Source organism: Diaphorina citri, unplaced genomic scaffold, assembly GCF_000475195.1.
Source record: "Diaphorina citri unplaced genomic scaffold, Diaci psyllid genome assembly version 1.1 scaffold123, whole genome shotgun sequence".
Lineage (NCBI taxonomy): Eukaryota > Metazoa > Arthropoda > Insecta > Hemiptera > Psyllidae > Diaphorina > Diaphorina citri.
The window spans coordinates 151,402-177,528 of NW_007377560.1; the positions used below are offsets into that span (position 1 = coordinate 151,402).

The 26,127-nt window shown below is 36.2% G+C and overlaps 4 protein-coding genes and 3 long non-coding RNA genes across 8 annotated transcripts; 6 read left to right on the plus strand and 1 right to left on the minus strand.

The window, feature by feature from the left end:
• Positions 1 to 4,404, plus strand: LOC103524859 (regulation of nuclear pre-mRNA domain-containing protein 1A-like). Its single transcript, XM_026820111.1, has 6 exons — positions 1 to 78; positions 666 to 879; positions 1,545 to 1,671; positions 2,279 to 2,426; positions 3,611 to 3,740; positions 4,298 to 4,404. Exons 2-6 carry the CDS (start codon positions 729 to 731, stop codon positions 4,402 to 4,404), a joined length of 663 nt encoding a protein of 220 aa, XP_026675912.1. The 5' UTR covers positions 1 to 78; positions 666 to 728.
• A 285-nt stretch (positions 4,405 to 4,689) lies between these two features.
• On the plus strand, positions 4,690 to 7,255 carry LOC113465531 (regulation of nuclear pre-mRNA domain-containing protein 2-like). Its single transcript, XM_026820112.1, has 4 exons — positions 4,690 to 4,926; positions 5,261 to 5,387; positions 5,681 to 5,828; positions 7,193 to 7,255. The coding sequence occupies exons 1-4, from the start codon at positions 4,776 to 4,778 to the stop codon at positions 7,253 to 7,255; spliced, it is 489 nt and encodes a 162-aa protein (XP_026675913.1). The 5' UTR covers positions 4,690 to 4,775.
• A 10-nt stretch (positions 7,256 to 7,265) lies between these two features.
• Positions 7,266 to 10,723, plus strand: LOC103524860 (proline-rich protein 2-like). The gene is made up of 4 exons (XM_026820114.1): positions 7,266 to 7,441; positions 8,374 to 8,609; positions 9,326 to 9,403; positions 9,860 to 10,723. Exons 1-4 carry the CDS (start codon positions 7,318 to 7,320, stop codon positions 10,721 to 10,723), a joined length of 1,302 nt encoding a protein of 433 aa, XP_026675915.1. The 5' UTR covers positions 7,266 to 7,317.
• Positions 10,724 to 12,029: 1,306 nt separating this feature from the next.
• Positions 12,030 to 13,242, plus strand: LOC103524846. The gene is made up of 3 exons (XR_003390221.1): positions 12,030 to 12,103; positions 12,273 to 12,367; positions 12,899 to 13,242. It is a non-coding gene; the product is annotated as an uncharacterized LOC103524846 (long non-coding RNA).
• Positions 13,243 to 13,277: 35 nt separating this feature from the next.
• LOC113465552 lies at positions 13,278 to 13,934 on the plus strand. The gene is made up of 2 exons (XR_003390219.1): positions 13,278 to 13,440; positions 13,796 to 13,934. It is a non-coding gene; the product is annotated as an uncharacterized LOC113465552 (long non-coding RNA).
• Positions 13,822 to 23,563, minus strand: LOC113465557. The gene is made up of 2 exons (XR_003390227.1): positions 23,516 to 23,563; positions 13,822 to 14,690 (listed from the first exon to the last, which is right to left on the minus strand). It is a non-coding gene; the product is annotated as an uncharacterized LOC113465557 (long non-coding RNA).
• LOC103524845 (soluble scavenger receptor cysteine-rich domain-containing protein SSC5D-like) lies at positions 16,622 to 21,749 on the plus strand. Of its 2 annotated transcripts, none has more exons than XM_008489885.2 (3): positions 16,622 to 16,722; positions 16,979 to 17,423; positions 21,685 to 21,749. In XM_008489885.2, coding segments are annotated over exons 1-3 (495 nt in total). In that variant the 5' UTR covers positions 16,622 to 16,673; the 3' UTR covers positions 21,686 to 21,749. The 2 variants fall into 2 exon arrangements, with proteins under 2 accessions (XP_008488107.1, XP_008488106.1); XM_008489884.2 differs by lacking the exon at positions 21,685 to 21,749 and adding an exon at positions 19,814 to 19,982 and having other exon boundaries at positions 16,979 to 17,447.
• Positions 23,564 to 26,127: the final 2,564 nt, after the last annotated feature.

Below are 26,127 nucleotides of genomic sequence, written 5' to 3' on the forward strand. Positions count from 1 at the left end.
GCAGTTTATGAAGGAGGATTATAGTTTTATTCAAAGTGTAGGATTATTCAGACATATTCATAATCATACTTCCCTTGGGTAAGCTCACGTTTCCTTATAATCACGGGATGAACTTGGTGCTCTTGTGGCCAAACACCCACCTAAGGGGTAGCTAAAATTGCTTAGAACTCGGTTGAAATGTGTAGTTTGGCTTTTATGAGAGAATCGTATTGTGTTCTGACTACTCATTTCCATGAGCAAAATGTGTTCAGTTGGCCTGTGAGTAGTGTGGGTTATATTTACTGAGAAATGAGTACCTACCTAGAGATCCTCCAAGTTTTCCCTCCCACAGTGAATAGTTGATAAACTGTCAGCTAGTCTGAGGAAGTTTATGACCAGTTTCATTATCAACGATGTAAAATTGTAAATCAAAACAATATCCTGCTTTCACAAGGGAGGACAGAGTATCAGTTATTTGTGGTGATAACAATGCTTTTCCCTTCAAGAAAAGTGTAAGGTACCCAACCATTGTGCTACACAACATAACAATCTACTGTTATTTGAGTATTAATGGTTTAATGGGCAGGATGTAAGTAATTTGGTTACAAGTGACATCAATATTTTGTTCAGATTCATACCTATATTCAAAACGAATCTTCAGTATTATCTTTTAACTTGATTTTCAGGTCTGAAAACAATGTAACTTGTAAAAGTTAATCATCTATCCATCAGACACCATTCTATTCATCATGGTTGAGTTTAACGATCAGTTTTTTGAGAAGCGGCTTCTCAACCTGAAAGAAACTCAGGACAGTATTACCGGACTCTCAGCATGGTGTTTGCAGCATCGAGAGAGTCACAAAGTTATTGTTGGGACATGGCTCAAAGTTCTCAAGAAAGGTAAAACTATGTTTTTAAAAGAGTGATTCAAATTGGCCATTAAATGGCAGGTCAGTGATGCCTGGTTTCACTGTGAGAGTTGAACTCAGAATAAAGTTAACAGTTTGCTCTAGGCAATTTGTTTAGCTAATGCTGACTAAAAGTACTGAAACATGAAAATCAGATAGGTAATCAGATCAGTTTACAAACAAGTTCAATTCAAACAAATTTCAGGGTTTGGCCTTTTATGTAAATGTTGAAAACAGCATAAGAAGGCAATTCTTTTGTGCTTAATTTTTCACATTCCAATATATTTATATCAATTCTATTGTTGGGACATGGCTCAAAGTTCTCAAGAAAGGTAAAACTATGCTTTTAAAAGAGTGATTCAAATTGGCCATTAAATGGCAGGTCAGTGATGCCTGGTTTCACTCTGAGAGTTGAACTCAGAATAAAGTTAACAGTTTGCTCTAGGCAATTTGTTTAGCTAATGTTGACTAAAACATGAAAATCAGATAGGTAATCAGATCAGTTTACAAACAAGTTCAATTCAAACAAATTTCAGGATTTGGCCTTTTATGTAAATGTTGAAAACAGCATAAGAAGGCAATTCTTTTGTGCTTAATTTTTCACATTCCAATATATTTATATCAATATAACACAATGTGTATGTTTTTCCATTGCAGTGAAAATTGAGCAGCGTCTAACTCTGTTCTACCTAGCAAATGATGTGATTCAGTATAGCAAGCGGAAATCATTACAATTTGTGGAGAGCTGGGGTACAGCTCTACAGAAGGCCACAACACTAGTGAGGTAAAGATTTTCTTCCCCTTTTGAGACTGTTTGAGATAAAATGCACACAAAGCCCCATTGTCCAAATCCAGTTTTAGAAGTGATCAGTTTTTATGATATCCCACCCTTAAATGTATATCTAAAGCTAAAGTCAGATTTAGATGATGATCATGTTTGCAAGGGATGCCTTGCAAGACAAACTCATTTCATATGAACTGTATCATCTAATGACCTTTCCTCCTTTCCACAAGTTAAGCACATCCTTGCAAATATTATTCCCATCTATATTCTGCTTAATGGACCAAAATCAAAATATTATTCCAGAGATGACAAGGTGAAGGGTAAAATCCTGCGACTGTTCAAGATCTGGAATGAGAGGTCTATCTACGATGTTGTCCAAATCCAGTTTTAGAAGTGATCAATTTTTATGATATCCCACCCTTAAATGTATATCTAAAGCTAAAGTCAGATTTAGATGATAATCATGTTTGCAAGGGATGCCTTGCAAGACACTCATTTCATATGAACTGTATCATCTAATGACCTTTCCACAAGTTACGTACATCCTTGCAAATATTATTCCCATCTATATTCAGCTTAATGGACTAAAATCAAAATATTATTCCAGAGATGACAAGGTGAAGGGTAAAATCCTGCGACTGTTCAAGATCTGGAATGAGAGGTCTATCTACGATGAAGTTTTCCTGTCAGATCTGTGTGGACTTCTTACTACAACGACCAAGAAGAATGCCAGTGCAGAGAACACAGAGTTCCAGGTAATTCAAGGATTCTTGTTTTCTTTTAATAGTAGGTATCTACCGAGAAAATCAAGGTTTTATGGTATAAGTAGACCCATGGGCTTTATTTAAGTTTCAAGACCTATTTCACTGCGACCTGGTTAGATCTTTTGTGATTAAGGTTTTTAATGGTGCCCAAAATGTTGCGCCGGGCAGTGTTGCTTTCTTCTCTTCATTAATGTTGGGGACAATATTGGTGCCTTTTATTAAGCTTTTGAGGCCTTTTATCATGGAACCTTAAGGCGGTTTGAGATTTTCAGGACGATTGAACAAATTCCCTCTCCAAGCTACCCTCCACTTTAACCATAAATTGTTGTACAAGGCAAAATCAATTCTTTATTGCTTACCCTTTTCTTTTGTGATTAAGGTTCTTATGGTGCCCAAAATGTTGCACCGGGCAGTGTTGCTTTTTTCTCTTCATTAATGTTGGGAACAATATTGGTGCCCTTTATTAAGCTTTTGAGGGCTTTTATCCTGGAACCTTAAGGCGGTTTGAGATTTTCAGGACAATTGAACAAATTCCCTCTCCAAGCTACCCTCCACTTTAACCATAAATTGTTGTACAAGGCAAAATCAATTCTTTATTGCTTACCCTTTCCATCATATTTTTTGGATACCTAATTGTTTCCAATTAAAAAACCAAAAGCAATAATGCCTCTTCTTAGGATGTCTAATATGAACCTAACCAATTATCGAAAATCAATTCTAATGTTGATTTATTATCTTACTTTCAGTGTGGATGTAGACGACAGATCATTACCGGTGATATCTAGACTGAGGAAGGACACAGATCATAGGCATAACATGTCGTTGTATGACAAGGATTCTGACATTTTATTGATTACATATCAATGGAGATATTAAATTTCCCATTTCAATTAATATCCACATCCCCAGAGGCAAAGAAAATTGCCTCTACTTGATTAGAATAATACCTATTATGTGGTAATTTTTCTGTTCATAATTGGACAGCATTAAACAGAGAGAAAAAAACATTCATAAAGCAAGGCCTCATATAGGTGGTTTTCTGCTGAATGCTGTTCATTTTTACATGGCTTTTTAATGATTTCAGTTGTACCTAGTTAACAGTAACATGGAATCTGTTGCTATCCAAGTTAAGTACATTACACATAGTTTATTATTAAAATTAATTTCTTTTGCAGCCCAATGTGATGTTTGATAAGATGAAGAACATGGAACTACTGGAAGATAATACAAATGAGGAGTTAACATTCATCAGTGAGAATCCACTCAACTTGAATGATATCAAAAGTCTGAGCAGTATCGTCAAAGGTAATAAACAATATACTTAGGTACCTAGACATATATGATACTGAGAGACTGTGGTAATTATGCAGAAGTCACGTCCGTGGAAAAGAAAAGCTCCTCTTTGTATTTAACCTAACCCTATAATAACACTGGTCACTGCTCGTTTGTGCCAGTTCCTTTGGTAGCAATATTCCACGGATGTGACTTCTGCACAAGTACCGAGACTGTAAACAGGGAGGATACCAGCCTGGAATTTCCCTAAATAAACCCAATGACCATAATTATTCTGTCCCTCACTTAGAGTAAAATGTTAAAATTTAAAATGGACTCTTTAATTTTACAAATAGTTGAGTATAATGTGCGACTTAGAAAAAGAGCCCCTACAGGCCCAATGGAGAACAAAAACTAATGAGCAAAGGTCCGTTTGGTGTCACCCCATCCCCTGAACTAGTCCCATTGTGCTTGTTGTGTCTTGCGTATCCGTGAGATAGTCCCATTATGATGAATGTTTTTGAGATTTCATCGAAAACCGACAAACGGCATTCGTTAAATAATCTCACCATGCGCTTTATATTGAACAGAGAGGCGGACGAGTGGCCTGGACGTTGATTCAGAGCTTGAGGATAGTATTTGTCATTTGAAGAAGTACATGCTATGTCTGAAGCAAGAAGTAGCGGAGACCAGCTAGTCTGAGGAAGTTTATGACCAGTTTCATTATCAACGATTAAAAATTGTAAATCAATACAATATCCTGCTTTCACAAGGGAGGACAGAGTATCAGTTATTTGTGGTGATAACAATGCTTTTCCCTCCAAGATAAGTGTAAGGTACCCAACCATTGTGCTATACAACATAACAATCTACTGTTATTTGAGTATTAATGGTTTAATGGGCAGGATGTAAGTAATTTGGTTACAAGTGACATCAATATTTTGTTCAGATTCATACCTATATTCAAAACGAATCTTCAGTATTATCTTTTAACTTGATTTTCAGGTCTGAAAACAATGTAACTTGTAAAAGTTAATCATCTATCCATCAGACACCATTCTATTCATCATGGTTGAGTTTAACGATCAGTTTTTTGAGAAGCGGCTTCTCAACCTGAAAGAAACTCAGGACAGTATTACCGGACTCTCAGCATGGTGTTTGCAGCATCGAGAGAGTCACAAAGCTATTGTTGGGACATGGCTCAAAGTTCTCAAGAAAGGTAAAACTATGTTTTTAAAAGAGTGATTCAAATTGGCCATTAAATGGCAGGTCAGTGATGCCTGGTTTCACTGTGAGAGTTGAACTCAGAATAAAGTTAACAGTTTGCTCTAGGCAATTTGTTTAGCTAATGCTGACTAAAAGTACTGAAACATGAAAATCAGATAGGTAATCAGATCAGTTTACAAACAAGTTCAATTCAAACAAATTTCAGGGTTTGGCCTTTTATGTAAATGTTGAAAACAGCATAAGAAGGCAATTCTTTTGTGCTTAATTTTTCACATTCCAATATATTTATATCAATATAACACAATGTGTATGTTTTTCCATTGCAGTGAAAATTGAGCAGCGTCTAACTCTGTTCTACCTAGCAAATGATGTGATTCAATATAGCAAGCGGAAATCATTACAATTTGTGGAGAGCTGGGGTACAGCTCTACAGAAGGCCACAACACTAGTGAGGTAAAGATTTTCTTCCCCTTTTGAGACTGTTTGAGATAAAATGCACACAAAGCCCCGTTGTCCAAATCCAGTTTTAGAAGTGATCAATTTTTATGATATCCCACCCTTAAATGTATATCTAAAGCTAAAGTCAGATTTAGATGATAATCATGTTTGCAAGGGATGCCTTGCAAGACACTCATTTCATATGAACTGTATCATCTAATGACCTTTCCACAAGTTACGTACATCCTTGCAAATATTATTCCCATCTATATTCAGCTTAATGGACTAAAATCAAAATATTATTCCAGAGATGACAAGGTGAAGGGTAAAATCCTGCGACTGTTCAAGATCTGGAATGAGAGGTCTATCTACGATGAAGTTTTCCTGTCAGATCTGTGTGGACTTCTTACTACAACGACCAAGAAGAATGCCAGTGCAGAGAACACAGAGTTCCAGGTAATTCAAGGATTCTGACATTTTATCGATTACATATCAATGGAGATATTAAATTTCCCATTTCAATTTGCCTCATCTGATTTCTACACCCCTACCCCTACCAGTACCAGCAACTCACAGAATGATTCGAGTTACCAACCAGAGTATACTCCCACCTCATTCACCGGTGGATTCTCAAGCTTCATTGGATCAACCAGCTTACCGTTTGATATTCAGGTAACAATTGAATTTATATCGCATGAGGTGATGATATTCATATAATCGGTTATCTTTTGTTTGCAATTTTTTAATGGTATACTTTGGGTTGTAATCACCAAGGAGTAACCACAAAATGTGTTTTTATTTGCGATATTTTGAGGGTATTTTTGGGTATTGTATATTTTTTTCATGGATTTTGAAAGCGATCAACTATTTAAAACGGGAAAAAAATTATACAACCAAGGGATTATTTTTACTAAAAAGAAGAATGGTTTTACTGTGTGAATTTTCTAATATTTCAATGGTTGATTATTTCAAGTCAAGAAGGAAAATTCACGGTTTACTTGTCTTGTCTAACCCATTGTCATCTGTGTTGTCTTACAGGGTGTACCTTATGTTTTGGGATCATATCTAATATCTCAATAGAGAGCTGGAAAAAAATATGTATTTCATGAATTTGGACCCCCATTATGTGCATAGCTATACATTTGACCACCCCACTCTTACCGTTTTCCATACAGGGTGTACCTTATGTTTTGGGATCACATCTAATATCTCAATAGAGAGCTGGAAAAAAATATGTATTTCATGAATTTGGACCCCATTATGTGCATAGCTATAGAATAAGCCCTGTTTATACAGGGTGTGCCGCATCTCACTTTCCCTACACCATTCCTACACAGTGTGTTACATATTATAGTGTGTTGTGTTACAATGAACAGGGTGTTGTAACACTATAAATAGTGTTACAACATACAGGGTGTTACAATATTCAGGGTGTTACAACATACAGGGTGTTACAATATACAGGGTTTTACAATATTCAGGGTGTTTCAACATACAGGGTGTTACAGCATACAGGGTGTTACAACATGCATACAGGGTGTTACAACATACAGGGTGTTACACTGTATCGGATGTTACAACATACATGGTGTTACAATATACAGGGTGTTACAATATTCAGGATGTTACAACATACAGGGTGTTACAAAATACAGGGTGTTACAACATATAGGGTGTTACAATATACAGGGTTTTACAATGTTCAGGGTGTTACAACATACAGGGTATTACAACATATGGAATCGTAGTAACGCGGAGTCGCGCGATAACGCTTGATAATCCAATCTTGTTAAAATGATACAATGATTTTTCTCTTATAGGCGTACAAGAACTTTGGCAGTCATGTCTGCGACCTTTATAGATCTACTGTGACCAGGAACTAAATTAAATTCTGATGATCTTTCTTTTATAGGCGTACAAGAACTTTGGCAGTCGAGTGAAAACCATGAAACGCAAGCTGGATGAATTAGTAACCAGTCTGCCATCTCCTATACCTAGTCCTGATATAAACGCACCTTCCCCCTCTCCTCTTGATGATATTGAACTACCAGGCGAGGATAATACCACAGGTAATATTTTTTTCCAGCCCTGGAATTTTTCATCTCTTAGTAATTCATAATTTTATTGATACCGAATTAGCCAATAACCCACTCGGGGAAAAAGATATGAAAAGAAACAATCTGTGTATGTTTTGGGAACTTCAAACTAAGCACGCGGTTGTGGGTTTGATTCCCGCCCGTAGTGAATTTTATCCGAGGAACTCCTATCCTGTCCTCCTCTTTCGAATTCGGGTGGTAAGGAAATAAAATAAAATCTATCAATGTTTTGGGGATTTCAAACGAAGCGCTAGGTCGCGGAAAAATATTGGGATGCGCTTAGGAAAATGGGTCAATCGGAACATTTGTAAACAACAACATACCTATTTGAACAATGATTCATTCTCTATTTCAGAGTATGCACAGGCGTACAAGAACTTTGGCAGTCGAGTGAAAACCATGAAACGCAAGCTGGATGAATTAGTAACCAGCCTGCCATCTCCTATACCTAGTCCTGATATAAACGCGCCTTCCCCCTCTCCTCTTGATGATATTGAACTACCAGGCGAGGATAATACCACAGGTAATATTTTTTTCCAGCCCTGGAATTTTTCATCTCTTAGTAATTCATAATTTTATTGATACCGAATTAGCCAATAACCCACTCGGCGAAAAAGATATAAAAAGAAAAAATCTGTCTATGTTTTGGGAACTTCAAACTAAGCACGCGGTTGTGGGTTTAATTCCCGCCCGTAGTGAATTTTATCCGAGGAACTGCTATCCTGTCCTCCTCTTTCGAATTCGGGTGGTAAGGAAATAAAATAAAATCTGTCAATGTTTTGGGGATTTCAAACGAAGTGCTAGGTCGCGGAAAAATATTGGGACGCGCTTAGGAAAATGGGTCAATCGGAACATTTGTAAACAACAACATACCTATTTGAACAATGATTCATTCTCTATTTCAGAGTATGCATATAATCCGACCAGTCTGAACACCACAGCCCAGTATGCCCAATACAACACGAGTAACAACACAAGCACTCTGGATACCAGTGCCTCATCTGATTTCTACACCCCTACCCCTACCAGTACCAGCAACTCACAGAATGATTCGAGTTACCAACCAGAGTATACTCCCACCTCATTCACCGGTGGATTCTCAAGCTTCATTGGATCAACCAGCTTACCGTTTGATATTCAGGTAACAATTGAATTTATATCGCATGAGGTGATGATATTCATATAATCGGTTATCTTTTGTTTGCAATTTTTTGATGGTATACTTTGGGTTGTAATCACCACAGAGTAATCACAAAATGTGTTTTTATTTGCGATATTTTGAGGGTATTTTTGGGTATTGTATATTTTTTTCATGGATTTTGAAGGCGATCAATTATTTAAAACGGGAAAAAATTATACAACCAAGGGATTATTTTTACTAAAAAGAAGAATGGTTTTACTGTGTGAATTTTCTAATATTTCAATGGTTGATTATGGGTGATGATATTCATATAATCGGTTATCTTTTGTTTGCAATTTTTTGATGGTATACTTTGGGTTGTAATCACCACAGAGTAATCACAAAATGTGTTTTTATTTGCGATATTTTGAGGGTATTTTTGGGTATTGTATATTTTTTTCATGGATTTTGAAGGCGATCAATTATTTAAAACGGGAAAAAATTATACAACCAAGGGATTATTTTTACTAAAAAGAAGAATGGTTTTACTGTGTGAATTTTCTAATATTTCAATGGTTGATTATTTCAAGTCAAGAAGGAAAATTCACGTTTTACTTGTCTTGTCTAACCCATTGTAACCTGTGTTGTCCTCGTCCCTATCTCATTACTAATCTAACATTAGCCAGCGTGTTTTAATGTGTTGTTTTGTCCCCCCTGTGTGTTTTGGTTTGGTTTAGAAATCTCTGTTCAGTTCAGATCAGGATAATGCTGCTGTGGTCACATCAAGTGAGACAAATACTGTGGATAACTATGAGGTAGGTGCTTTACTTACTTACTGTTAGTTGGTATTTAACCTCAACAATAATAGGTTGCCTCCATTTTATTCTGTCAGGTAGGTGCTTTGCATGTTTTATAGTTTGGGGTCCTAACTATTGTTTTGTATGGAAAACAAATGCTACTTCAATGTGCAGGGGACATAATGAAAAGGCTGTAAAGGTAGGAGTCTTTTCTTGTAAGATACTTCACGAATGTTTTATCTTGGATATACTTGTGAAGGGTTAACTTAACTATTGTTTTGTATGGAAAACAAATGCTACTTCAATGTGCAGGGGGCATAATGAAAAGACTGTAAAGGTAGGAGTCTTTTCTTGTAAGATACTTCACGAATGTTTTATCTTGGATATACTTGTGAAGGGTTAACTTGGGGGCTGCTTGTAAAAATTCCAATGAATCCAACAAGCATTACACCCAGTGTTCCTCTCTGTTCCCAGGGTAACAAGATAGAAGTGATTGGCTCTACAAACCCACCCCCTGGGAGTACACCCACCATCGTACCTCCTCCTTCTGCCCCTCATTCTGATATGTCCACCCCAGCACAAACCTCTCTAGCCTCTATCCTCAATATGTTGAAACAACCACCCCCTACTACCACCCCAGTGGTACAATACACACCTACCCAGTCTATACCCACCCCAGGAACTCAGCAGTACACACCCACGCCATCTATACCTACCCCAGGGGACCAACATTATAACCCAGTACAGGGTATTCCAACACCAACAGGCCAACAATATAACCCTGTACAATCTATTCCTACCCCAGGGAGCCAACAGTACACACCTGTCCAGTCAATACCTCCCCCCAGCAACCAACAATACACCCCAGTACAATCCATTCCTACCCCAGGGAGCCAGCAATACACCCCAGTACAATCCATTCCTACCCCAGGAAGCCAGCAATACACCCCAGTACAATCCATTCCTACCCCAGTCAATACACAGTACCCCCCACCCACACCGCAGTCTCCAGATCCTCTCCCCCTCCCTCCTCCTCCCCTCCCCCCCTCCATGTTTGACCTGGATGAAGAGTTCAAACCACCCCCCTGGCTCCTCAACACTGAGACTGCAAACACAGGGAGTGACTACCACCCAGCGCCTACACCCCAGGTGTATACCTCCCCCCCACCACTCCCTACCCGGGCTCCAGCCTACACCTCCCCTCCACCTGGGAATATACCGATACCACCACCCCACCCCAATGGTATCCACCCACTACCCGCCGTAGTGTTAAATTATAGGCTCCAAGTCCAAACAATGTATTATAGCAAGTTTTATTCTTGTGTTATTGATCTTTAATTATACATTTAGATACTTGTGTCTTGTACAGAGAAATTCCTAGAACTGAGGGACTAGAATTTATTTTTGCCTATTAAATATTTTTATCTTCTGAATTTTCTTTTTAATCGGGGTGAAGTTACATTTTGCAATTATTATTTCAATTTAAATACTCAAGATGTGTATTCATGTGCCTCTAATAATTTGCTTGCTTGTCATTTCTTTGTTTCACATTTAAATACATTGTTCACTTTTTCAGTTGTTCAATATCATGGCGTTGTTTTTATGTAGAACAAAGAGTTCAGTCCCTTAGTCACCACTATTAAGAAATTAACAAAGTAAACGTTTTAGAAGGAGAGATTCGGTGCTTGTATTGCAGAGGAGAGAAAGATACTGTGAATGCAAGGGTAATAATCAATGGGTACAACAAAATATGGTCAAAATTTTTGAATAACTGAAATGGAAACAAGAGTTGTATTCGATTATGTGAAATAAAAGTCAGTCAAACACGACTGAATATACGAGGAAGTCTGAACGAGAATCCACTTGTAGTTAAGGGATCTGTAGATTTGAGATATAGGGTTCTATGGGGTTCTCAGAGTAACAATCAGGTGCAGGAACATTGAACATTTTCAATGGAACCAAAGAAAAAAATCGTCTATTTAAAAGGTTATCTCCTATCCTGTCTTACTTATCTCCGCACATTCGGGACGAAAAGACCTTTGTAGTTATAGTTCTTTCTATCAAACCTTTTCATTTAATGGCGGTAACGGGTAATGTAGTCTTTATCACAGACCCAAAGAAAAGGAGTATCTTTTATCAAAGATTGATGTCGGGTGATATGATTTACCCAGAATCGGAAGTCCCTACTTACATACATACTCGTAATTATGGGACCATCATAAGAAATAGGTTCGAAACGCTATAGAGAGATAAAGTTGACGACTTTCCTCCTAACAGTGACAAGAAACATGCCTGATTTTTTTCCTCCAAAGTTCCCAGGAATTTCTCTGTACAAGACTTGATAATTAGGAAACTGGAAGAAGCATTATATTGCTTTTCCTGTTAAATCAGATGTGAATTAGGCAAAAGTTCGTCATTAAAATACGACTTAGGTCTCCTACAAGATACATAGATCCCTAATTTAAATTTATTCCCTTTAAAACAAGTTTTCCCTTATTATGTGATTGTTGAGACTCCATTATGTATAAAATGTAATATTACTTTGTATTCTGTTTACTTCTTATGTTAACCAATATTATTTCTGTTAATGTCTGTAGGGTTCTCTTTTATTTTCACTTTTTTCTTTTTGGTTATTTTGGAGAGATGTACCTACCTATCTTTTTTCTGGATATTCGCTTAAATAGCAGAATGGCGGGGACATTAACTGAAATCACAGAGGTAGTGAACTTTCTAGAATGGGTCGCTCATCCAAGTTTTCTAAAATTGTCTATTTTCAAATTCTAGGTACACTCCCAACTTTCCAGTGAATTCCATTCTTACCTACAAAAATTGTTTCTCTGACCAACCATTTTCTTGATTTCATCCTCTTTTTCCTCTTCAATTTCAGAACTGGCCAAATGGTGTACAGGACAAGAAGTGATGGTCCCTGAAATGAATCCATGGTCCACATAGGAGTCATGTCATAGAACTCATGGACTAGTCGTAAGTGTTGCAGTATGATCAATAATATGGATTTATAGCATTGTTTATAAGGATCAGAGTGGCTACAGTATATTCAATAAGCTCGATGACAGTGTCTATCAAGGTAAGCCATCTGTTTTTATATCAAATTCAATAAAAATTACTTTGATATCTTATTTTGGTTCCAAGTTTCAGATGTAGCAAACAATCAATATACTTACCAAACTCCTTACTGTAGTAGGTACCTATAGAAAATCATGCAAATAAATCAAAAGACTTATAAGTTGTAATCAAAAATCAATATTGATTTGTATATTTTTTGAAATGGGGATGTATCAAATAAATCAAAAGACTTATAAGTTGTAATCAAAAATCAATATTGATTTGTATATTTTTTGAAATGGGGATGTATAAAAAAGAAACATTTTAAAATCAATTGTTTAAAATTGAATGAAGATATTTTTTCTATTTACTGAATAAAACATTACTGATGCATGGAAATTGAAATATAAAGATGATATTGCAGACCTGTTTTTATCTTTTTTCTTGCAGAATATTATGAGATCGAATGGAATTTGTTTGCCTCAAGTTGGAATATGAATTAGATACCACCTGCACACAAGAGTGACAGATTCAATACCATGTGAACTGTAGGTACAAATGTGATCATACTCCAGTGGTAATGGCTACATCTTAAAGGTAAGTGCATAGATATCTAAAAAAAAGTTTCATCTGACTAGAATTTGTCCAAAGCCTCTATGCATAGTGCTAGCTGATATAAATAATTGATATTGTGAGAGTGACTACTATAGGAATTATTGTTATGTAAACAACTGTCTTTTACCTAATGATAGTCTGGGTTCAAATATGGGGTGTACTCAGCCTCAGAAACACAACTGATATGCTGGTTTGAATTCCAGTGTGGTTGATGGTCCCTGAAATAAATCCATGGTCCACATAGGAGTCATATCATAGAACTCATGGACTAGTCGTAAGTGTTGCAGTATGATCAATAATATGGATTTATAGCATTGTTTATAAGGATCAGAGTGGCTACAGTATGTTCAATAAGCTCGATGATAGTGTCTATCAAGGTAAGCCATCTGTTTTTAAATCAAATCCAATAAAATTACTTTGATATCTTATTTTGGTTCCAAGTTTCAGATGTAGCAAACAATCAATATACTTACCAAACTCCTTACTGTAGTAGGTACCTATAGAAAATCATGGAAAGAAATCAAAAGACTTATGAGTTGTAATCAAAAATCAATATTGATTTGTATATTTTTTGAAATAGGGAGGTATAAAAAAGAAACATTTTAAAATCAATTGTTTAAAATTGAATGAAGATATTTTTCTATTTACTGAATAAAACATTACTGTACTGATGCATGGAAATTGAAATATAAAGATGATATTGCAGACCTGTTTTTATCTTTTTTCTTGCAGAATATTATGAGATCCAATGGAATTTGTTTGCCTCATGTTGGAATATGAATTAGATACCACCTGCACACAAGAGTGACAGGTTCAATACCATGTGAACTATAGGTACAAATGTGATCATACTCCAGTGGTAATGGCTACATCTTAAAGGTAAGTGCATAGATATTTTTAAAAAAAAGTTTTATCTGTCTAGAATTTGTCCAAAGCCTCTATGCATAGTGCTAGCTGATGTGAATAATTGATATTGTGAGAGTGACTACCATAGGAATTATTGTTATGTAAACAACTGCCTTTTACCTAATGATAGTCTGGGTTCAAATATGGGGTGTACTCAGCCTCAGAAACACAACTGATATGCTGGTTTGAATTCCAGTGTGGAAGGTTGAGGTGAGAAAATAACAAAAATGAAGCCAATACATATTTATAGTTTATGTTCTATATTAAAATATGCTGACCCCATTCACTATCATATCAAAATTACTATGTTCAACAATGAAAAGAAAAAATAATGGAAAAATTAAAATTTTGCAACTTGGAGGCATAATAATAATAATAATAATAATAATAATATATATAAAAAATCAAAATCAAAATCCAAAGTAAAATTCTTGTTTTATTTTAGTGTTTGGAAGTTTGGAACTCCATAAAGTTTGTAGAGCCTTTGTTGGTGTGGCTTAGTGGTCAAGATGCTCACCTGCTAATCAGGAGGGTGTTGGTTCAATCTTCTCTGGGTAGAAGATTTTATTCTGCAGTATAAATAAGTACTATTGAATGCACATAAGAAAAATAATCGGAGGCATAGGGATGTAGCTAAGTGTACGAGGTCTAGAAATCATGCTGAAAACATTACACATAAGTATCATGTATATGATCTGATCTGTGATGTCTGTGTTGAAATCTGTGATGTCTGTGTGTAGAGGGAGGGGAAGAAAAGAAAGGAAGCAAAAAAAAAAAAAAAAAAAAAAAAAAAAAAAAAAAAAAAAATTTAAAAAAAAAAAAAAAAAAAAAGTAGGGTTCTCTTTTATTTTCACTTTTTTCTTTTTGCTTATTTTGGAGAGATTTCATATTTTGCGTATGTGTGCCATTTGTAATTCTTTAATAGCCCCAAGTCTACTAAAGGCCGCGGCCGTTTGGAATTTCGCGCTTGTGTAGATGCATAATAAACGTCCAAAAACTTGATCAAATTATAGTCAACATAGATTGTAGACTTGGGGGTGTAAAGGATTTTGTGGTACACGCTACACATATGAGTCCCTTATACAGGATGTTTCATGCAAGGTTTGTTTGCCCTTCTGTTTGTCAAAAAAACTGTAAAGAAGGAGTTCCCCAGTAGAAAATAGGAAATTTTGTAGACGGAATTGACAGTTACATGCTTTTTTAATGTCAATTTTTTTTTTCTTTTCAGCAATTCCATAGATTAGAGTTATCTCCCCCATTTTGTGCTTTGGTATTTTAAGTATAACCTGTTATTAACGTCATCTGCTGATACAGTCACACGCTATGACAAAGTGGCAGATATATGTCATTATAGTAAACCCGTAGTGTGTCTGATTCCTTTTTAAAACACGTTATCCAGGCATGATCATAATTCTTTTAACGGGTACCATAAAAATGTGATTTTTTTTTCTTGGAGAGATTTCATATTTTGCGTATGTGTGCCATTTGTAATTCTTTAATAGCCCCAAGTCTACTAAAGGCCGCGGCCGTTTGGAATTTCGCGCTTGTGTAGATGCATAATAAACGTCCAAAAAATTGATCAAATTAGAGTCAACATAGATTGTAGACTTGGGGGTGTAAAGGATTTTGTGGTACACGCTACATTATATGAGTCTCTTATACAGGGTGTTTCATGCAAGGTTTGTTTGCCCTTCTCTTCGTCAAAAAACTGTAAAGAAGGAGTTCCCCAGTAGAAAACAGGAAATTTTGTAGACGGAATTGACTTTTTTTGACGGAATTACATGCTTTTTTAATGTCATTTTTTTTCTTTTCAGCAATTCCATAGATTAGAGTTATCTCCCCATTTTGTGCTTTGGTATTTTACTTAAGTATAACGTCATCTGCTGATACAGTCACACGCTATGACAAAGTGGCAGATATATGTCATTATTGTAAACCCATAGTGTGTCTGATTCCTTTTTAAAACACGTTATCCAGGCATGATCATGATTCTTTTAACGGGTACCATAAAAATGTGATTTTTTTTCCTTATGAAAGTATGACAATTTGCTATAGTGTGTGAATGTATCTTTAGGGCTCTGTTTTGTAAAAAAAAAAAAATAATAATAAAAATAAAAATGCCTTTTTGAGATGAATGAATACGGTGAACAAACCTTGCAATGCAATTATCTCCTGTAGATGTCACATTTGTAATAGTAATTATCTTATACTTGTGGCATGTGTATAAATAAACAGACCTAACAATCCAGTTTGCTATATTCCTACCCTATGTTGTGACAACATTGGATGCTATGCATAACCACCAAGCAAATGCTTTCAATTAGTTACTGCTGGTCTTCTGAGTCTAAATTTGGAGTTTAGTGCAACTCTACTAATTCTATTATTTATTTAAAATATACCTACCTTCTTTTTATCTCTTTTTATCTTTCTTTATCTCTCTCTCTCCTCTCCACCTCTCAAATTTATCTACAGAATATCATGAAAGGTTGCCATTATGTTACCCTTTTCTACAGGAAACAGTTCAAATTTGAAACCATCGCAATGAAGAGCTGTTAGGGGGCATATTAAACACCTGATGGAGGAGGGTGTATTTATTAGCAACTTTTTCAAATACTTCTATATTTTGACCTATGCTATTTGTTTTTCAGATCATAGTGATAGTAATGGCAATGGTAAGACAACAGACAACACAGAGAGCGTAGATATGGATCTCAGTGATGATGATGAAGCAGCAGCCAAAGCTCAGTTCAAAGGTGAGTTTTATAATGACTTCTTTCTTACTCACTTTTCATATTTTTATTATTTCTTCGTCCCGCTAACAGAAAAAAAGTCAATTAATCTACAAATTGGTAATTCATTCCACCAAATGATCAATAAATTAATCGTTTGTAGGTATGAAATAAACATCTATTTAGGTAAAGGTAATCAGGTACCTCTAAAACGTACGAAATAGTTGATTTGGGTTTAGTAAAGTGGCAATATAATTATAACCATACTGTTATGTCTCAGGCTCGTTCAACATCAACACTCAGACGGGTAGCGAGGCAGAGGCTGCCCCCTCTCCCCTTCCCTCTACCGAGTCTGAGACCGTGCCTGCTGCCATGCTAGATAAGATCCTACAAGATCCCACAGCTGAGAAGTTACTCAGTAGTATCAACATTGAGACATTGAGTGGTATTAGTGCACTCACTGGGAAAGTACCAGAGCCCAGTGTCTCGCCGGATCTCGCCCCTACCCCTGTCCCGAGCACGGTCCCTAGCCCAGCCACACCCAGCCCGGTGTCTACCTACACACGACCTGTCAGACCACACCAGAGACCCCCAGGCCCAAGGTTCAGACCCAGGCATCATTTCGAGGGCGGGTTCCCAAGGAGAGGGGGCCTCATGGGGCCCCGGTTTGCACCATTTCACCCACCGCATCCCCGGATGGATCGGGGTGGATTCCGGCCCAGATGGTGAGTACCCTGTGGATTATAGGTTATAGGTAGATAAGGGGCTCATGGTTATGTTAAAAGCTTACTGGGACTCCTACCTAGTGAGGAGTGAAGTTAAGATCTAAGAAAGGGAATAGAAACTCTAGCGGTAGGTTGCCATATGCCATGCCAGCGATAGGGACTCCTACCTAGTGAGGAGTGAAGTTAAGATCTAAGAAAGGGAATAGAAACTCTAGCGGTAGGTTGCCATATGACATGCCAGCGGTAGGGACTCCTACCTAGTGAGGAGTGAAGTTAAGATCTAAGATGGGAATAGAAACCCACTTTGTCGCCATACAAAAAGTCCTGGGTTCAATTCCTACCGTGGACAAAAAAAAAAAAAAAAAAAAAATCGAATAGATCTAAGAAAGGGAATAGAAACGCACTTTGTTGCCATACAAAAAGTCCTGGGACAAAAAAAAAATCGAATTTTGATTGGAAATATGATCACAGATTTACTTTCTGATGTTCTTGTTGTGAACTCTTTATAAATTTTAAATTGGGAATGAAACTTGTTTTAGTCCAAGAGTGAGTTTTTACTCTCCTCACGCGTTATTTTGAACTGAAGTTTTAAGAATTCAGGGCGGACACATTTTATCCTCAGTACTTCCATTTTGGATATTTGAGTCTAGGTATGTTTTTAAACTATTTCCCTCGCTGTGTCTTTCTACCACTATGAATTGCCTGTGCAGTTTAATTTTTATATTTCGACACAAGGATTACGCTTTTGATCTATAAAATTGAGTTTGTTTAGGTATTGTACTACCTATCTGTTTTTTTTTTTATTCAGTTTTTCTTCCGGCAAGGTTTTTAAAAACCTTTTGATTTTTTTTTTTTTTTTCGTTTAAAATTTTTATTTATTTTATCCTTAGTACTTCCATTTTGGATATTTGAGTCTAGGTATGTTTTTAAACTATTTCCCTCGCTGTGTCTTTCTACCATTATGAATTGCCTGTGCAGTTTAATTTTTTATATTTCGACACAAGGATTACGCTTTTGATCTATAAAATTGAGTTTGTTTAGGTATTGTACTACCTATCTTTTTTTTTATTCAGTTTTTCTCCCGGCAAGGTTTTCCAAAACCTTTTTTTTACGTTCAAAATTTTCATTCTCAGAACAGGGACTAACAACTTACATCACCTTCTCTCTTTGATCTACTATTCGTTTTTTGTTGAGTTTATTTTTCTAGTTTTTATTCTTTTAGAAATCTCCTTCTAGAATAATTGTTATCATTGTAAACTTTGTATGAATATTCTATGTAATATATTATGTATTTGTGTAAACTACCAGGGTTGGGAAGTTTAGTATTTTTATTCTTTTAGAAATCTCCTTCTAAAATAATTGTTATCATTGTAAACTTTGTATGAATATTCTATGTAATATATTATGTATTTGTGTAAACTACCAGGGTTGGGAAGTTTAGTGTGTTAGGTCTCTTTGCAATGTGATTACAAGCTTGAAATTTTCTAGAGTTAAACTATAGGCTCCAAGTCCAAACAATGTATTATAGCAAGTTTTATTCTTGTGTTTTTGATCTTTAATTTCATTTAGATACTTGTGTCTTGTACAGAGAAATTCCTAGAACTGAGGGACTAGAATTTATTTTTGCCTATTAAATATTTTTATCTTCTGGATTTTCTTTTTAATCGGGGTGAAGTTAAATTTTGCAATTATTATTTCAATTTAAATACTCAAGATGTGTATTCATGTGCCTATAATAATTTGCTTGCTTGTCATTTCTTTGTTTCACATTTAAATACATTGTTCACTTTGTCAGTTGTTCAATATCATGGCGTTGTTTTTATGTAGAACAAAGAGTTCAGTCCCTTAGTCACCACTATTAAGAAATTAACAAAGTAAACGTTTTAGAAGGAGAGATTCGGTGCTTGTATTGCAGAGGAGAGAAAGATATTGTGAATGCAAGGGTAAACTTAATGATCAATGGGTACAACAAAATATGGTCTAAATTTTTGAATAACTGAAATGGAAACAAGAGTTGTATTCGATTATGTGAAATAAAAGTCAGTCAAACACGACTGAATATACGAGGAATCAAAATTCAGGTTTGATGTTTTTCAAGCTCGAAAAAGGTTTACCTTGTTTTGTCCGATTTTTACGTTACGAAACACGCGGTTTTTGTCCGAAGAAATTTTGGAGCAGAGGTCTCCATTTTTCAGGAAAACTTGCGCTTTATTCAAGGATCAGAATGAGACCTTTTTTGCCTTTTTACCTCACGTCCTTCCCAGCGAAATAACCACTTGACTACCTGTAAAACACACTTGATGATCAGGTCTATTCGGATCAAAATTTTGTGCTCTGGCTCGTGGTTTTAACAAAAACAGTTTATCGATTAAAATGGAAAAGTTATGACCAGATAAGGGGCTCATGGTTATGTTAAAAGCTTACCGGGACTCCTACCTAGTGAGGAGTGAAGTTAAGATCTGAGATGGGAATAGAAACTCTAGCGGTAGGTTGCCATATGCCATGCCAGCGATAGGGACTCCTACCTAGTGAGGAGTGAAGTTAAGATCTAAGATGGGAATAGAAACGCACTTTGTTGCCATACAAAAGGTCCTGGGTTCAATTCCTACCGTGGACAAAAAAATTCGAATTTCGATTGCAAATATCATCACAGATTTACTTTCTGATGTTCTTGTTGTGAACTCTTTATAAATTTTAAATTGGGAATGAAACTTGTTTTAGTCCAAGAGTGAGTTATGAGATCTACCTACCCTGAGCCGTTATCAGTGTTTTTCTGGCGCACCCTGTATTAATATGGTCATGTGTCAAATGTAGACATTATTCGAGTACCTATGCTGTTATCACGCGAGATCTCGATGGAATTTTCCTGTACAGGTATTAGAAAATATTTAGGGGGGAAACGATTAGCCCAGTGGTAACGCGCTTGCTTACCTTACTGAAGGCCCTGGGTTTGATGCCCACCATCGACAAAAAAAAAAAAAAAAAAAAAAACCCCCCCGCTATCCTACTAATATGGTCATGTGTCAAATGTAGACATTATTCGAGTAGGTACCTATGCTGTTATCACGCGAGATTTCGATGGAATTTTCCTGTACAGGTATTAGAAAATATTTAGGGGGAAAGGATTAGCCCAGTGGTAACGCGCTTGCTTACCTTACTGAAGGCCCTGGGTTTGATGCCCACCATCGACAAAAAGAAAAAAAAAGATCCTCCTACTATCCTATCTCACCATCAGTCTGAAAATAATGAAAAATCTTACCTACTCCTGCCTGCTGAAAAATATCATGCGAGAAAGAAAAGTAGATAGGATACCTACTCAGAAGAGAAATCATATTTTCCAACATTTTCTTTGTCTCCACAGAGTTTAATAAAATACCTACCATTTCGGCCGAATTAGACTAGATACTTTTAGGTTGATGAAAATGAAAAGGCGTAAAATTTCGAGTAGGGTAAAAGGTAAGCAAGAAGTAGGCGCATGCGCGGTAATCGGGGTTGTTCACTTTACTGATATTTGAATTTTGGCGCGCTCTTTTGGGTTGGTAACAGTGTATTGATTTTTGCTTGGTGCGTTGGCACGCCTGCATAGATTGTAAACAGCGCGAAATATTTGAAAAATGGTAGTGATAAAACTCCTGCCTGCTGAAAAATACCATGCGAGAAAGAAAAGTAGATAGGATACTCAGTAGAGAAATTAAACATATTTTCCAACATTTTCTTTGTCTCCACAGAGTCCAATAAAACACCTACTATTTCGGCCGAATTAGACTACTTTTAGGTTGATGAAAATGAAAAGGCGTAAAATTTCAAGTAGGGTAAAAGGTAAGCAAGAAGTAGGTGCATGCGCAGTAATCGGGGTTGTTCACTTCACTGATATTTGAATTTTGGCGCGCTCTTTTGGGTTGGCAACAGTGTATTGATTTTTGCTTGGTGCGTTGGCACGCCTGCATAGATTGTAAACAGCGCGAAATATTTGAAAAATGGTAGTGATAAAAAAATATGTAAACAGGAGGTGAATTTTTACCTGGATTTGCATTGCTTTTACTTTTACCTATCTTTTTTTCTAGATATTCGCTTAAATAGCAGAATGGCGGGGACAATAACTGAAATAACAGAGGTAGTGAACTTTCTAGAATGGGTCACTCATCCAAGTTTTCTAAAATTGTCTATTTTCAAATTCTAGGTACCTACACCCCCAACTTTCCAGTGTTTCTCTGACCAACCATTTTCTTGATTTCATCCTCTTTTTCCTCTTCAATTTCAGAACTGGCCCAATGGTGTACATGACAAGAATTGCCAATGGTGTACATGACAAGAATTGATAGTCCCTGAAATAAATCCATGGTCCACATAGGAGTCATATCATAGAACTCATGGACTAGTCGTAAGTGTTGCAGTATGATCAATAATATGGATTTATAGCATTGTTTATAAGGATCAGAGTGGCTACAGTATGTTCAATAAGCTCGATGATAGTGTCTATCAAGGTAAGCCATCTGTTTTTAAATCAAATCCAATAAAATTACTTTGATATCTTATTTTGGTTCCAAGTTTCAGATGTAGCAAACAATCAATATACTTACCAAACTCCTTACTGTAGTAGGTAAAGACCTTAGCAGTTAAAGTTCCTTCTATCAAACCTTTTCATTTAATGGCAGTAATGGGTATGTAGTCTTTATCACAGACCCAAAGAAAAGGAGTATCTTTTATCAAAGATTGATGTCGGGTTATATGATTTACCCAGAATCGGAAGTCCCTACTTACATACATACTCGTAATTATGGATCCATCGTAAGAAATAGGTTCGAAACGCTATAGAGCAGGGGTTCTTAACCTTTTAGAATTGGCGGACCACTATTGATAAACCAAAAATCTCGCGGACCACTTGAGATTATGTATGTCAATTAGACCAGGGGTTCTTAACCTTTTAGAATTGGCGGACCACTATTGATAAACCAAAAATCTCGCGGACCACTTGAGATTATGTATGTATGTATGTATGTATGTATGTATGTATGTATGTATGTATATGCAATCAATTGTACATTGTACACGCTATGTGACAATGGGTATGTATTAGACTCTAATACATACCCATAATTAATAATTAGAGGACCTATATCTACCTGTAGGAAAAGAGATAGAAAATGAGAAAAATTAACATTATGAAAATATACATAGACTCTAATACATTAGAGTCTAATACATACCCATAATTAATAATTAGAGACCTATATCTACCTGTAGGAAAAGAGATAGAAAATGAGAAAAATTAACATTATGAAAAGAGGAAAGATTTTTTTTTCCTTTCTTAGGGGTATGTTATATAAAATAGAGATACGATGACTTTTTCCTTACTCACCTCTCGCGGACCACCTGAAACCTTCTCGCGGACCACTAGTGGTCCACGGACCATAGGTTAAGAATGGCTGCTATAGAGTATAGAAGGACTTATCCAAACCTGGTCGACCTATATATCAAATTAAAGGTCTTTCTACTTTGTCAGATGAAATTGACGATTTTCCTCCTAACAGTTACAAGAAACATGCCTGATTTTTTTTCTTCCAAAGTTCCCAGGAATTTCTCTGTACAAGACTTGATAATTAGGAAACTGGAAGAAGCATTATATTGCTTTTCCTGTTAAATCAGCTGTGAATTAGGCAAAAGTTCGTCATTAAAATACGACTTGGGTCTCCTACAAGATACATAGATCCCTAATTTAAATTTATTCCCTTTAAAACAAGTTTCCCTTCTTATTATGTGATTGTTGAGACTCCATTATGTATAAAATGTAATATTACTTTGTATTCTGTTTAATTCTTATGTTAACCAATATTATTTCTGTTAATGTCTGTAGGGTTCTCTTTTATTTTCACTTTTTTCTTTTTGCTTATTTTGGAGAGATGGTGTTGGTTCAATCTTCTCTGGGTAGAAGATTTTATTCTGCAGTATAAATAAGTACTATTGAATGCACATAAGAAAAATAATCGGAGGCATAGGGATGTAGCTAAGTGTACGAGGTCTAGAAATCATGCTGAAAACATTACACATAAGTATCATGTATACGATCTGATCTGTGATGTCTGTGTTGAAACTAAGTGGAAGATTAAAAATGTTCTGTGTAGAGGGAGGGGAAGAAAAGAAAGGAACAAAAAAAAAAAAAAAAAAAAAAAAGAAAAAAAAACTTTAAAAAAAAAAAAAAAAGAAAAAATTATCATAAAAAAAAAAAAAAATGGAAATATAAACTTTAAAAACAAATAAAAAAGTACAACTTATCATACATAATAAAAGTAATATAATTTATATAAACAATGTGAAAAATACAACATTAAAAAGAAAACAAACGGAGGGAAATGTTCAACATAAAAAAAAGATCAACATGAATATAAAACTTATCATATTAATATCACAAAATTATTATCGAAACCTATAGTTTACAACTAGAAATAAATAAAATCGGTAACAAATTACACAACAGAATGTTAAAACATGAAAAACTTTACAATTAGGTAACTGTGCTGTGACTTGAGCAGAAGCTAAGGAGTTATTATCTCTGTACCTGCAGCTACCTCTAATTCTGATTTTGTCATTAATTGCGTAACAGTTACATGGATATCACACTAGCCTTGCATGTCAGAAACTCAGAAGTCCTGGAGTTCATTTTCATCAAGTCCCAATTTCATCAGCTCTGTAATGGCATTGGGAGTGTCTTGCCAACAAATGTTGCGAAGATGAAAGTAGACAAAAGCTGACTAGTGGCATTATTACCCTGGAATCCGCCTAAGTGATGGAAAAACTGTTTCATTCTATTATTATCTGTCTTTGGTTTTCTTCCTCTGATCCCTAGATCTTCTTTCGTCATTTGGATGAAGTCTCAATTCTCGATAGTAGCGCTGTGAAATGAAAAGACATGTATAGAAATTATCAAGAGGTATACCCTTATATCCAGAAGGATTAACCTAAAATCAGGAGATCTGAGTACAAGACCAAAGACTGCACATAGGCAATATTTTCACTCAAATTTAAGTCAAGTCATCAAATTTAAATTAGTAGGAATATTAATGGCGGAACGATATTTGTAACCACTCATCATTTTTTTAAACCTTTTTTAATGGTTGTTCATTAAAATTTGATCATGATAACTTACCAGTTGTTCATTATCAGAGACTCTGGACAGCAGATCCAGGCGTTCATTATTGTATCTACTTACCAGTTGTTCATTATCAGGGGATGTCTTTCACGTTACTGGAATATGAAAATAATCATCGTCATGTTAGGGTTAATCGCAGAGTTTTTGCACCAAAATTGGCGTCCGTTAATTCAATTTTTGAACGTTATTTGACGAAAACTCGTTTCTGCGCATGTGCAGAGCGCGCAAAAACGAGTATTTGTCAAATAACGATGAAAAGTTTAAAACACGACTCTAATTTTGGTTGCAAAAACTCCATCATTATAGTTTTCATTACACGAAGAAAAAACAAAGAGGTTTTGTAGGGAGAACTGTAACAATGGAGGTCTTATCGTCCCGAAATCGAAGAAAACTTGACAGGAGAAAGCCAGCCTTTCCGAGAACAAAACTTATCTGTTCGGTTCACTTCGGTTCCGAGAACGAACCCTATGTGTTTAGGATAAATAACAAACCCTATGTGTTTAGGATAAAGTTGTTCCTGGCAGGAATCGAACCTGAGACCTCCGAAACTCTCCAACTAGGCTGTCTGTCAGGTTGGTACTCACAACCAACATAACTAGGCTGTCTGTCAGGTTGATACTCACAACCAACATAACTAGGCTGGCTGTCAGGTTGAACTCACAAGGGAACACGAGAGAGAACAATGAAGAGGATTAGTTGAAAATGGTAAAAAAAAAAAAAAAAATATATATCTGGTGTGAACACGACTTTCCTTATCCTAATGAATGATGTTATTTGGGTGTTCATCTATTGTAACTTTTACAATATCTCTAACCATTTTGTCAGTAAAGCTGAAAACCGCCAAGCGTTGCACCGATCTTAACCAAAAGTTTCGTGTCGCATCCTTTTCACATTTGACAGCTGCATGCCAAATTTCAAGTCTCTAGCTCTTACCGTTCTCGAGATATTTACTGGTACTTGATACTCACAAGGTAAATATCTTGTTCCACACCGGTGTGAGCGTCTTATATTCAGTCTGGGTTTGTAGTCTGGCGTTCACTAGTTCGAGTACGCAGAATGGATCGGATTTCCCGCCTAGATCTGCTGCAGCCAGGCCTTGAGCTTTGTATACTTTCACCGTGAGATGACCTACGTCCCGGAGACGATGAAACGCGCGGAGTAAAGACTGGAAACAGGCAGGAAATTGAGTGTTTTACTCGAACTCACTTAACTAACAGACAAAAGAGAAGAGAGACGGAAGGCAGGACAGGAGAAAGCCATCCGTTCCGAGAATGAAACTTATCTGTCCAGGATAAAATCCGCCCCTCGTGGAAATCGAACCTAACGACCCGACCTAGCGCTCACAAGGCAGACGCCCTACCAACCAAGCTTTCTAGGCTGGCGTAGTTTTTTACTCACATATCGTTCGTGTATCATTCGGATATCCTCGGGATTTTCCGAGTGACTAGTGAGATCTGTAATGGTCTCGGAGGCCGTGGTACCACTGATAGTTAACAGGAGGCTGATGACACCTCCTCCATCCTCCAGAGGTTTCTTGATCTTGTGTGTGGTCTCCCG

Excerpts from the sequence above, each read along its gene's own strand:
- LOC103524845 (XM_008489884.2), top strand. The coding sequence starts at position 16,674 with ATGGATCTCAGTGATGATGATGAAGCAGCAGCCAAAGCTCAGTTCAAA. Across the intron at positions 16,723-16,978 it reads AGCCAAAGCTCAGTTCAAAG|GCTCGTTCAACATCAACACT; the intron begins GTGAGTTTTATA and ends GTTATGTCTCAG.
- LOC103524860 (XM_026820114.1), top strand. The coding sequence starts at position 7,318 with ATGAAACGCAAGCTGGATGAATTAGTAACCAGTCTGCCATCTCCTATA. Across the intron at positions 7,442-8,373 it reads AGGCGAGGATAATACCACAG|AGTATGCATATAATCCGACC; the intron begins GTAATATTTTTT and ends TCTCTATTTCAG. Across the intron at positions 9,404-9,859 it reads ATACTGTGGATAACTATGAG|GGTAACAAGATAGAAGTGAT; the intron begins GTAGGTGCTTTA and ends CTCTGTTCCCAG.
- LOC103524859 (XM_026820111.1), top strand. The coding sequence starts at position 729 with ATGGTTGAGTTTAACGATCAGTTTTTTGAGAAGCGGCTTCTCAACCTG. Across the intron at positions 1,672-2,278 it reads AAGGCCACAACACTAGTGAG|AGATGACAAGGTGAAGGGTA; the intron begins GTAAAGATTTTC and ends ATATTATTCCAG. Across the intron at positions 3,741-4,297 it reads TCTGAGCAGTATCGTCAAAG|AGAGGCGGACGAGTGGCCTG; the intron begins GTAATAAACAAT and ends TATATTGAACAG.
- LOC113465531 (XM_026820112.1), top strand. The coding sequence starts at position 4,776 with ATGGTTGAGTTTAACGATCAGTTTTTTGAGAAGCGGCTTCTCAACCTG. Across the intron at positions 4,927-5,260 it reads GCTCAAAGTTCTCAAGAAAG|TGAAAATTGAGCAGCGTCTA; the intron begins GTAAAACTATGT and ends TTTCCATTGCAG. Across the intron at positions 5,829-7,192 it reads CAGAGAACACAGAGTTCCAG|GCGTACAAGAACTTTGGCAG; the intron begins GTAATTCAAGGA and ends TTTCTCTTATAG.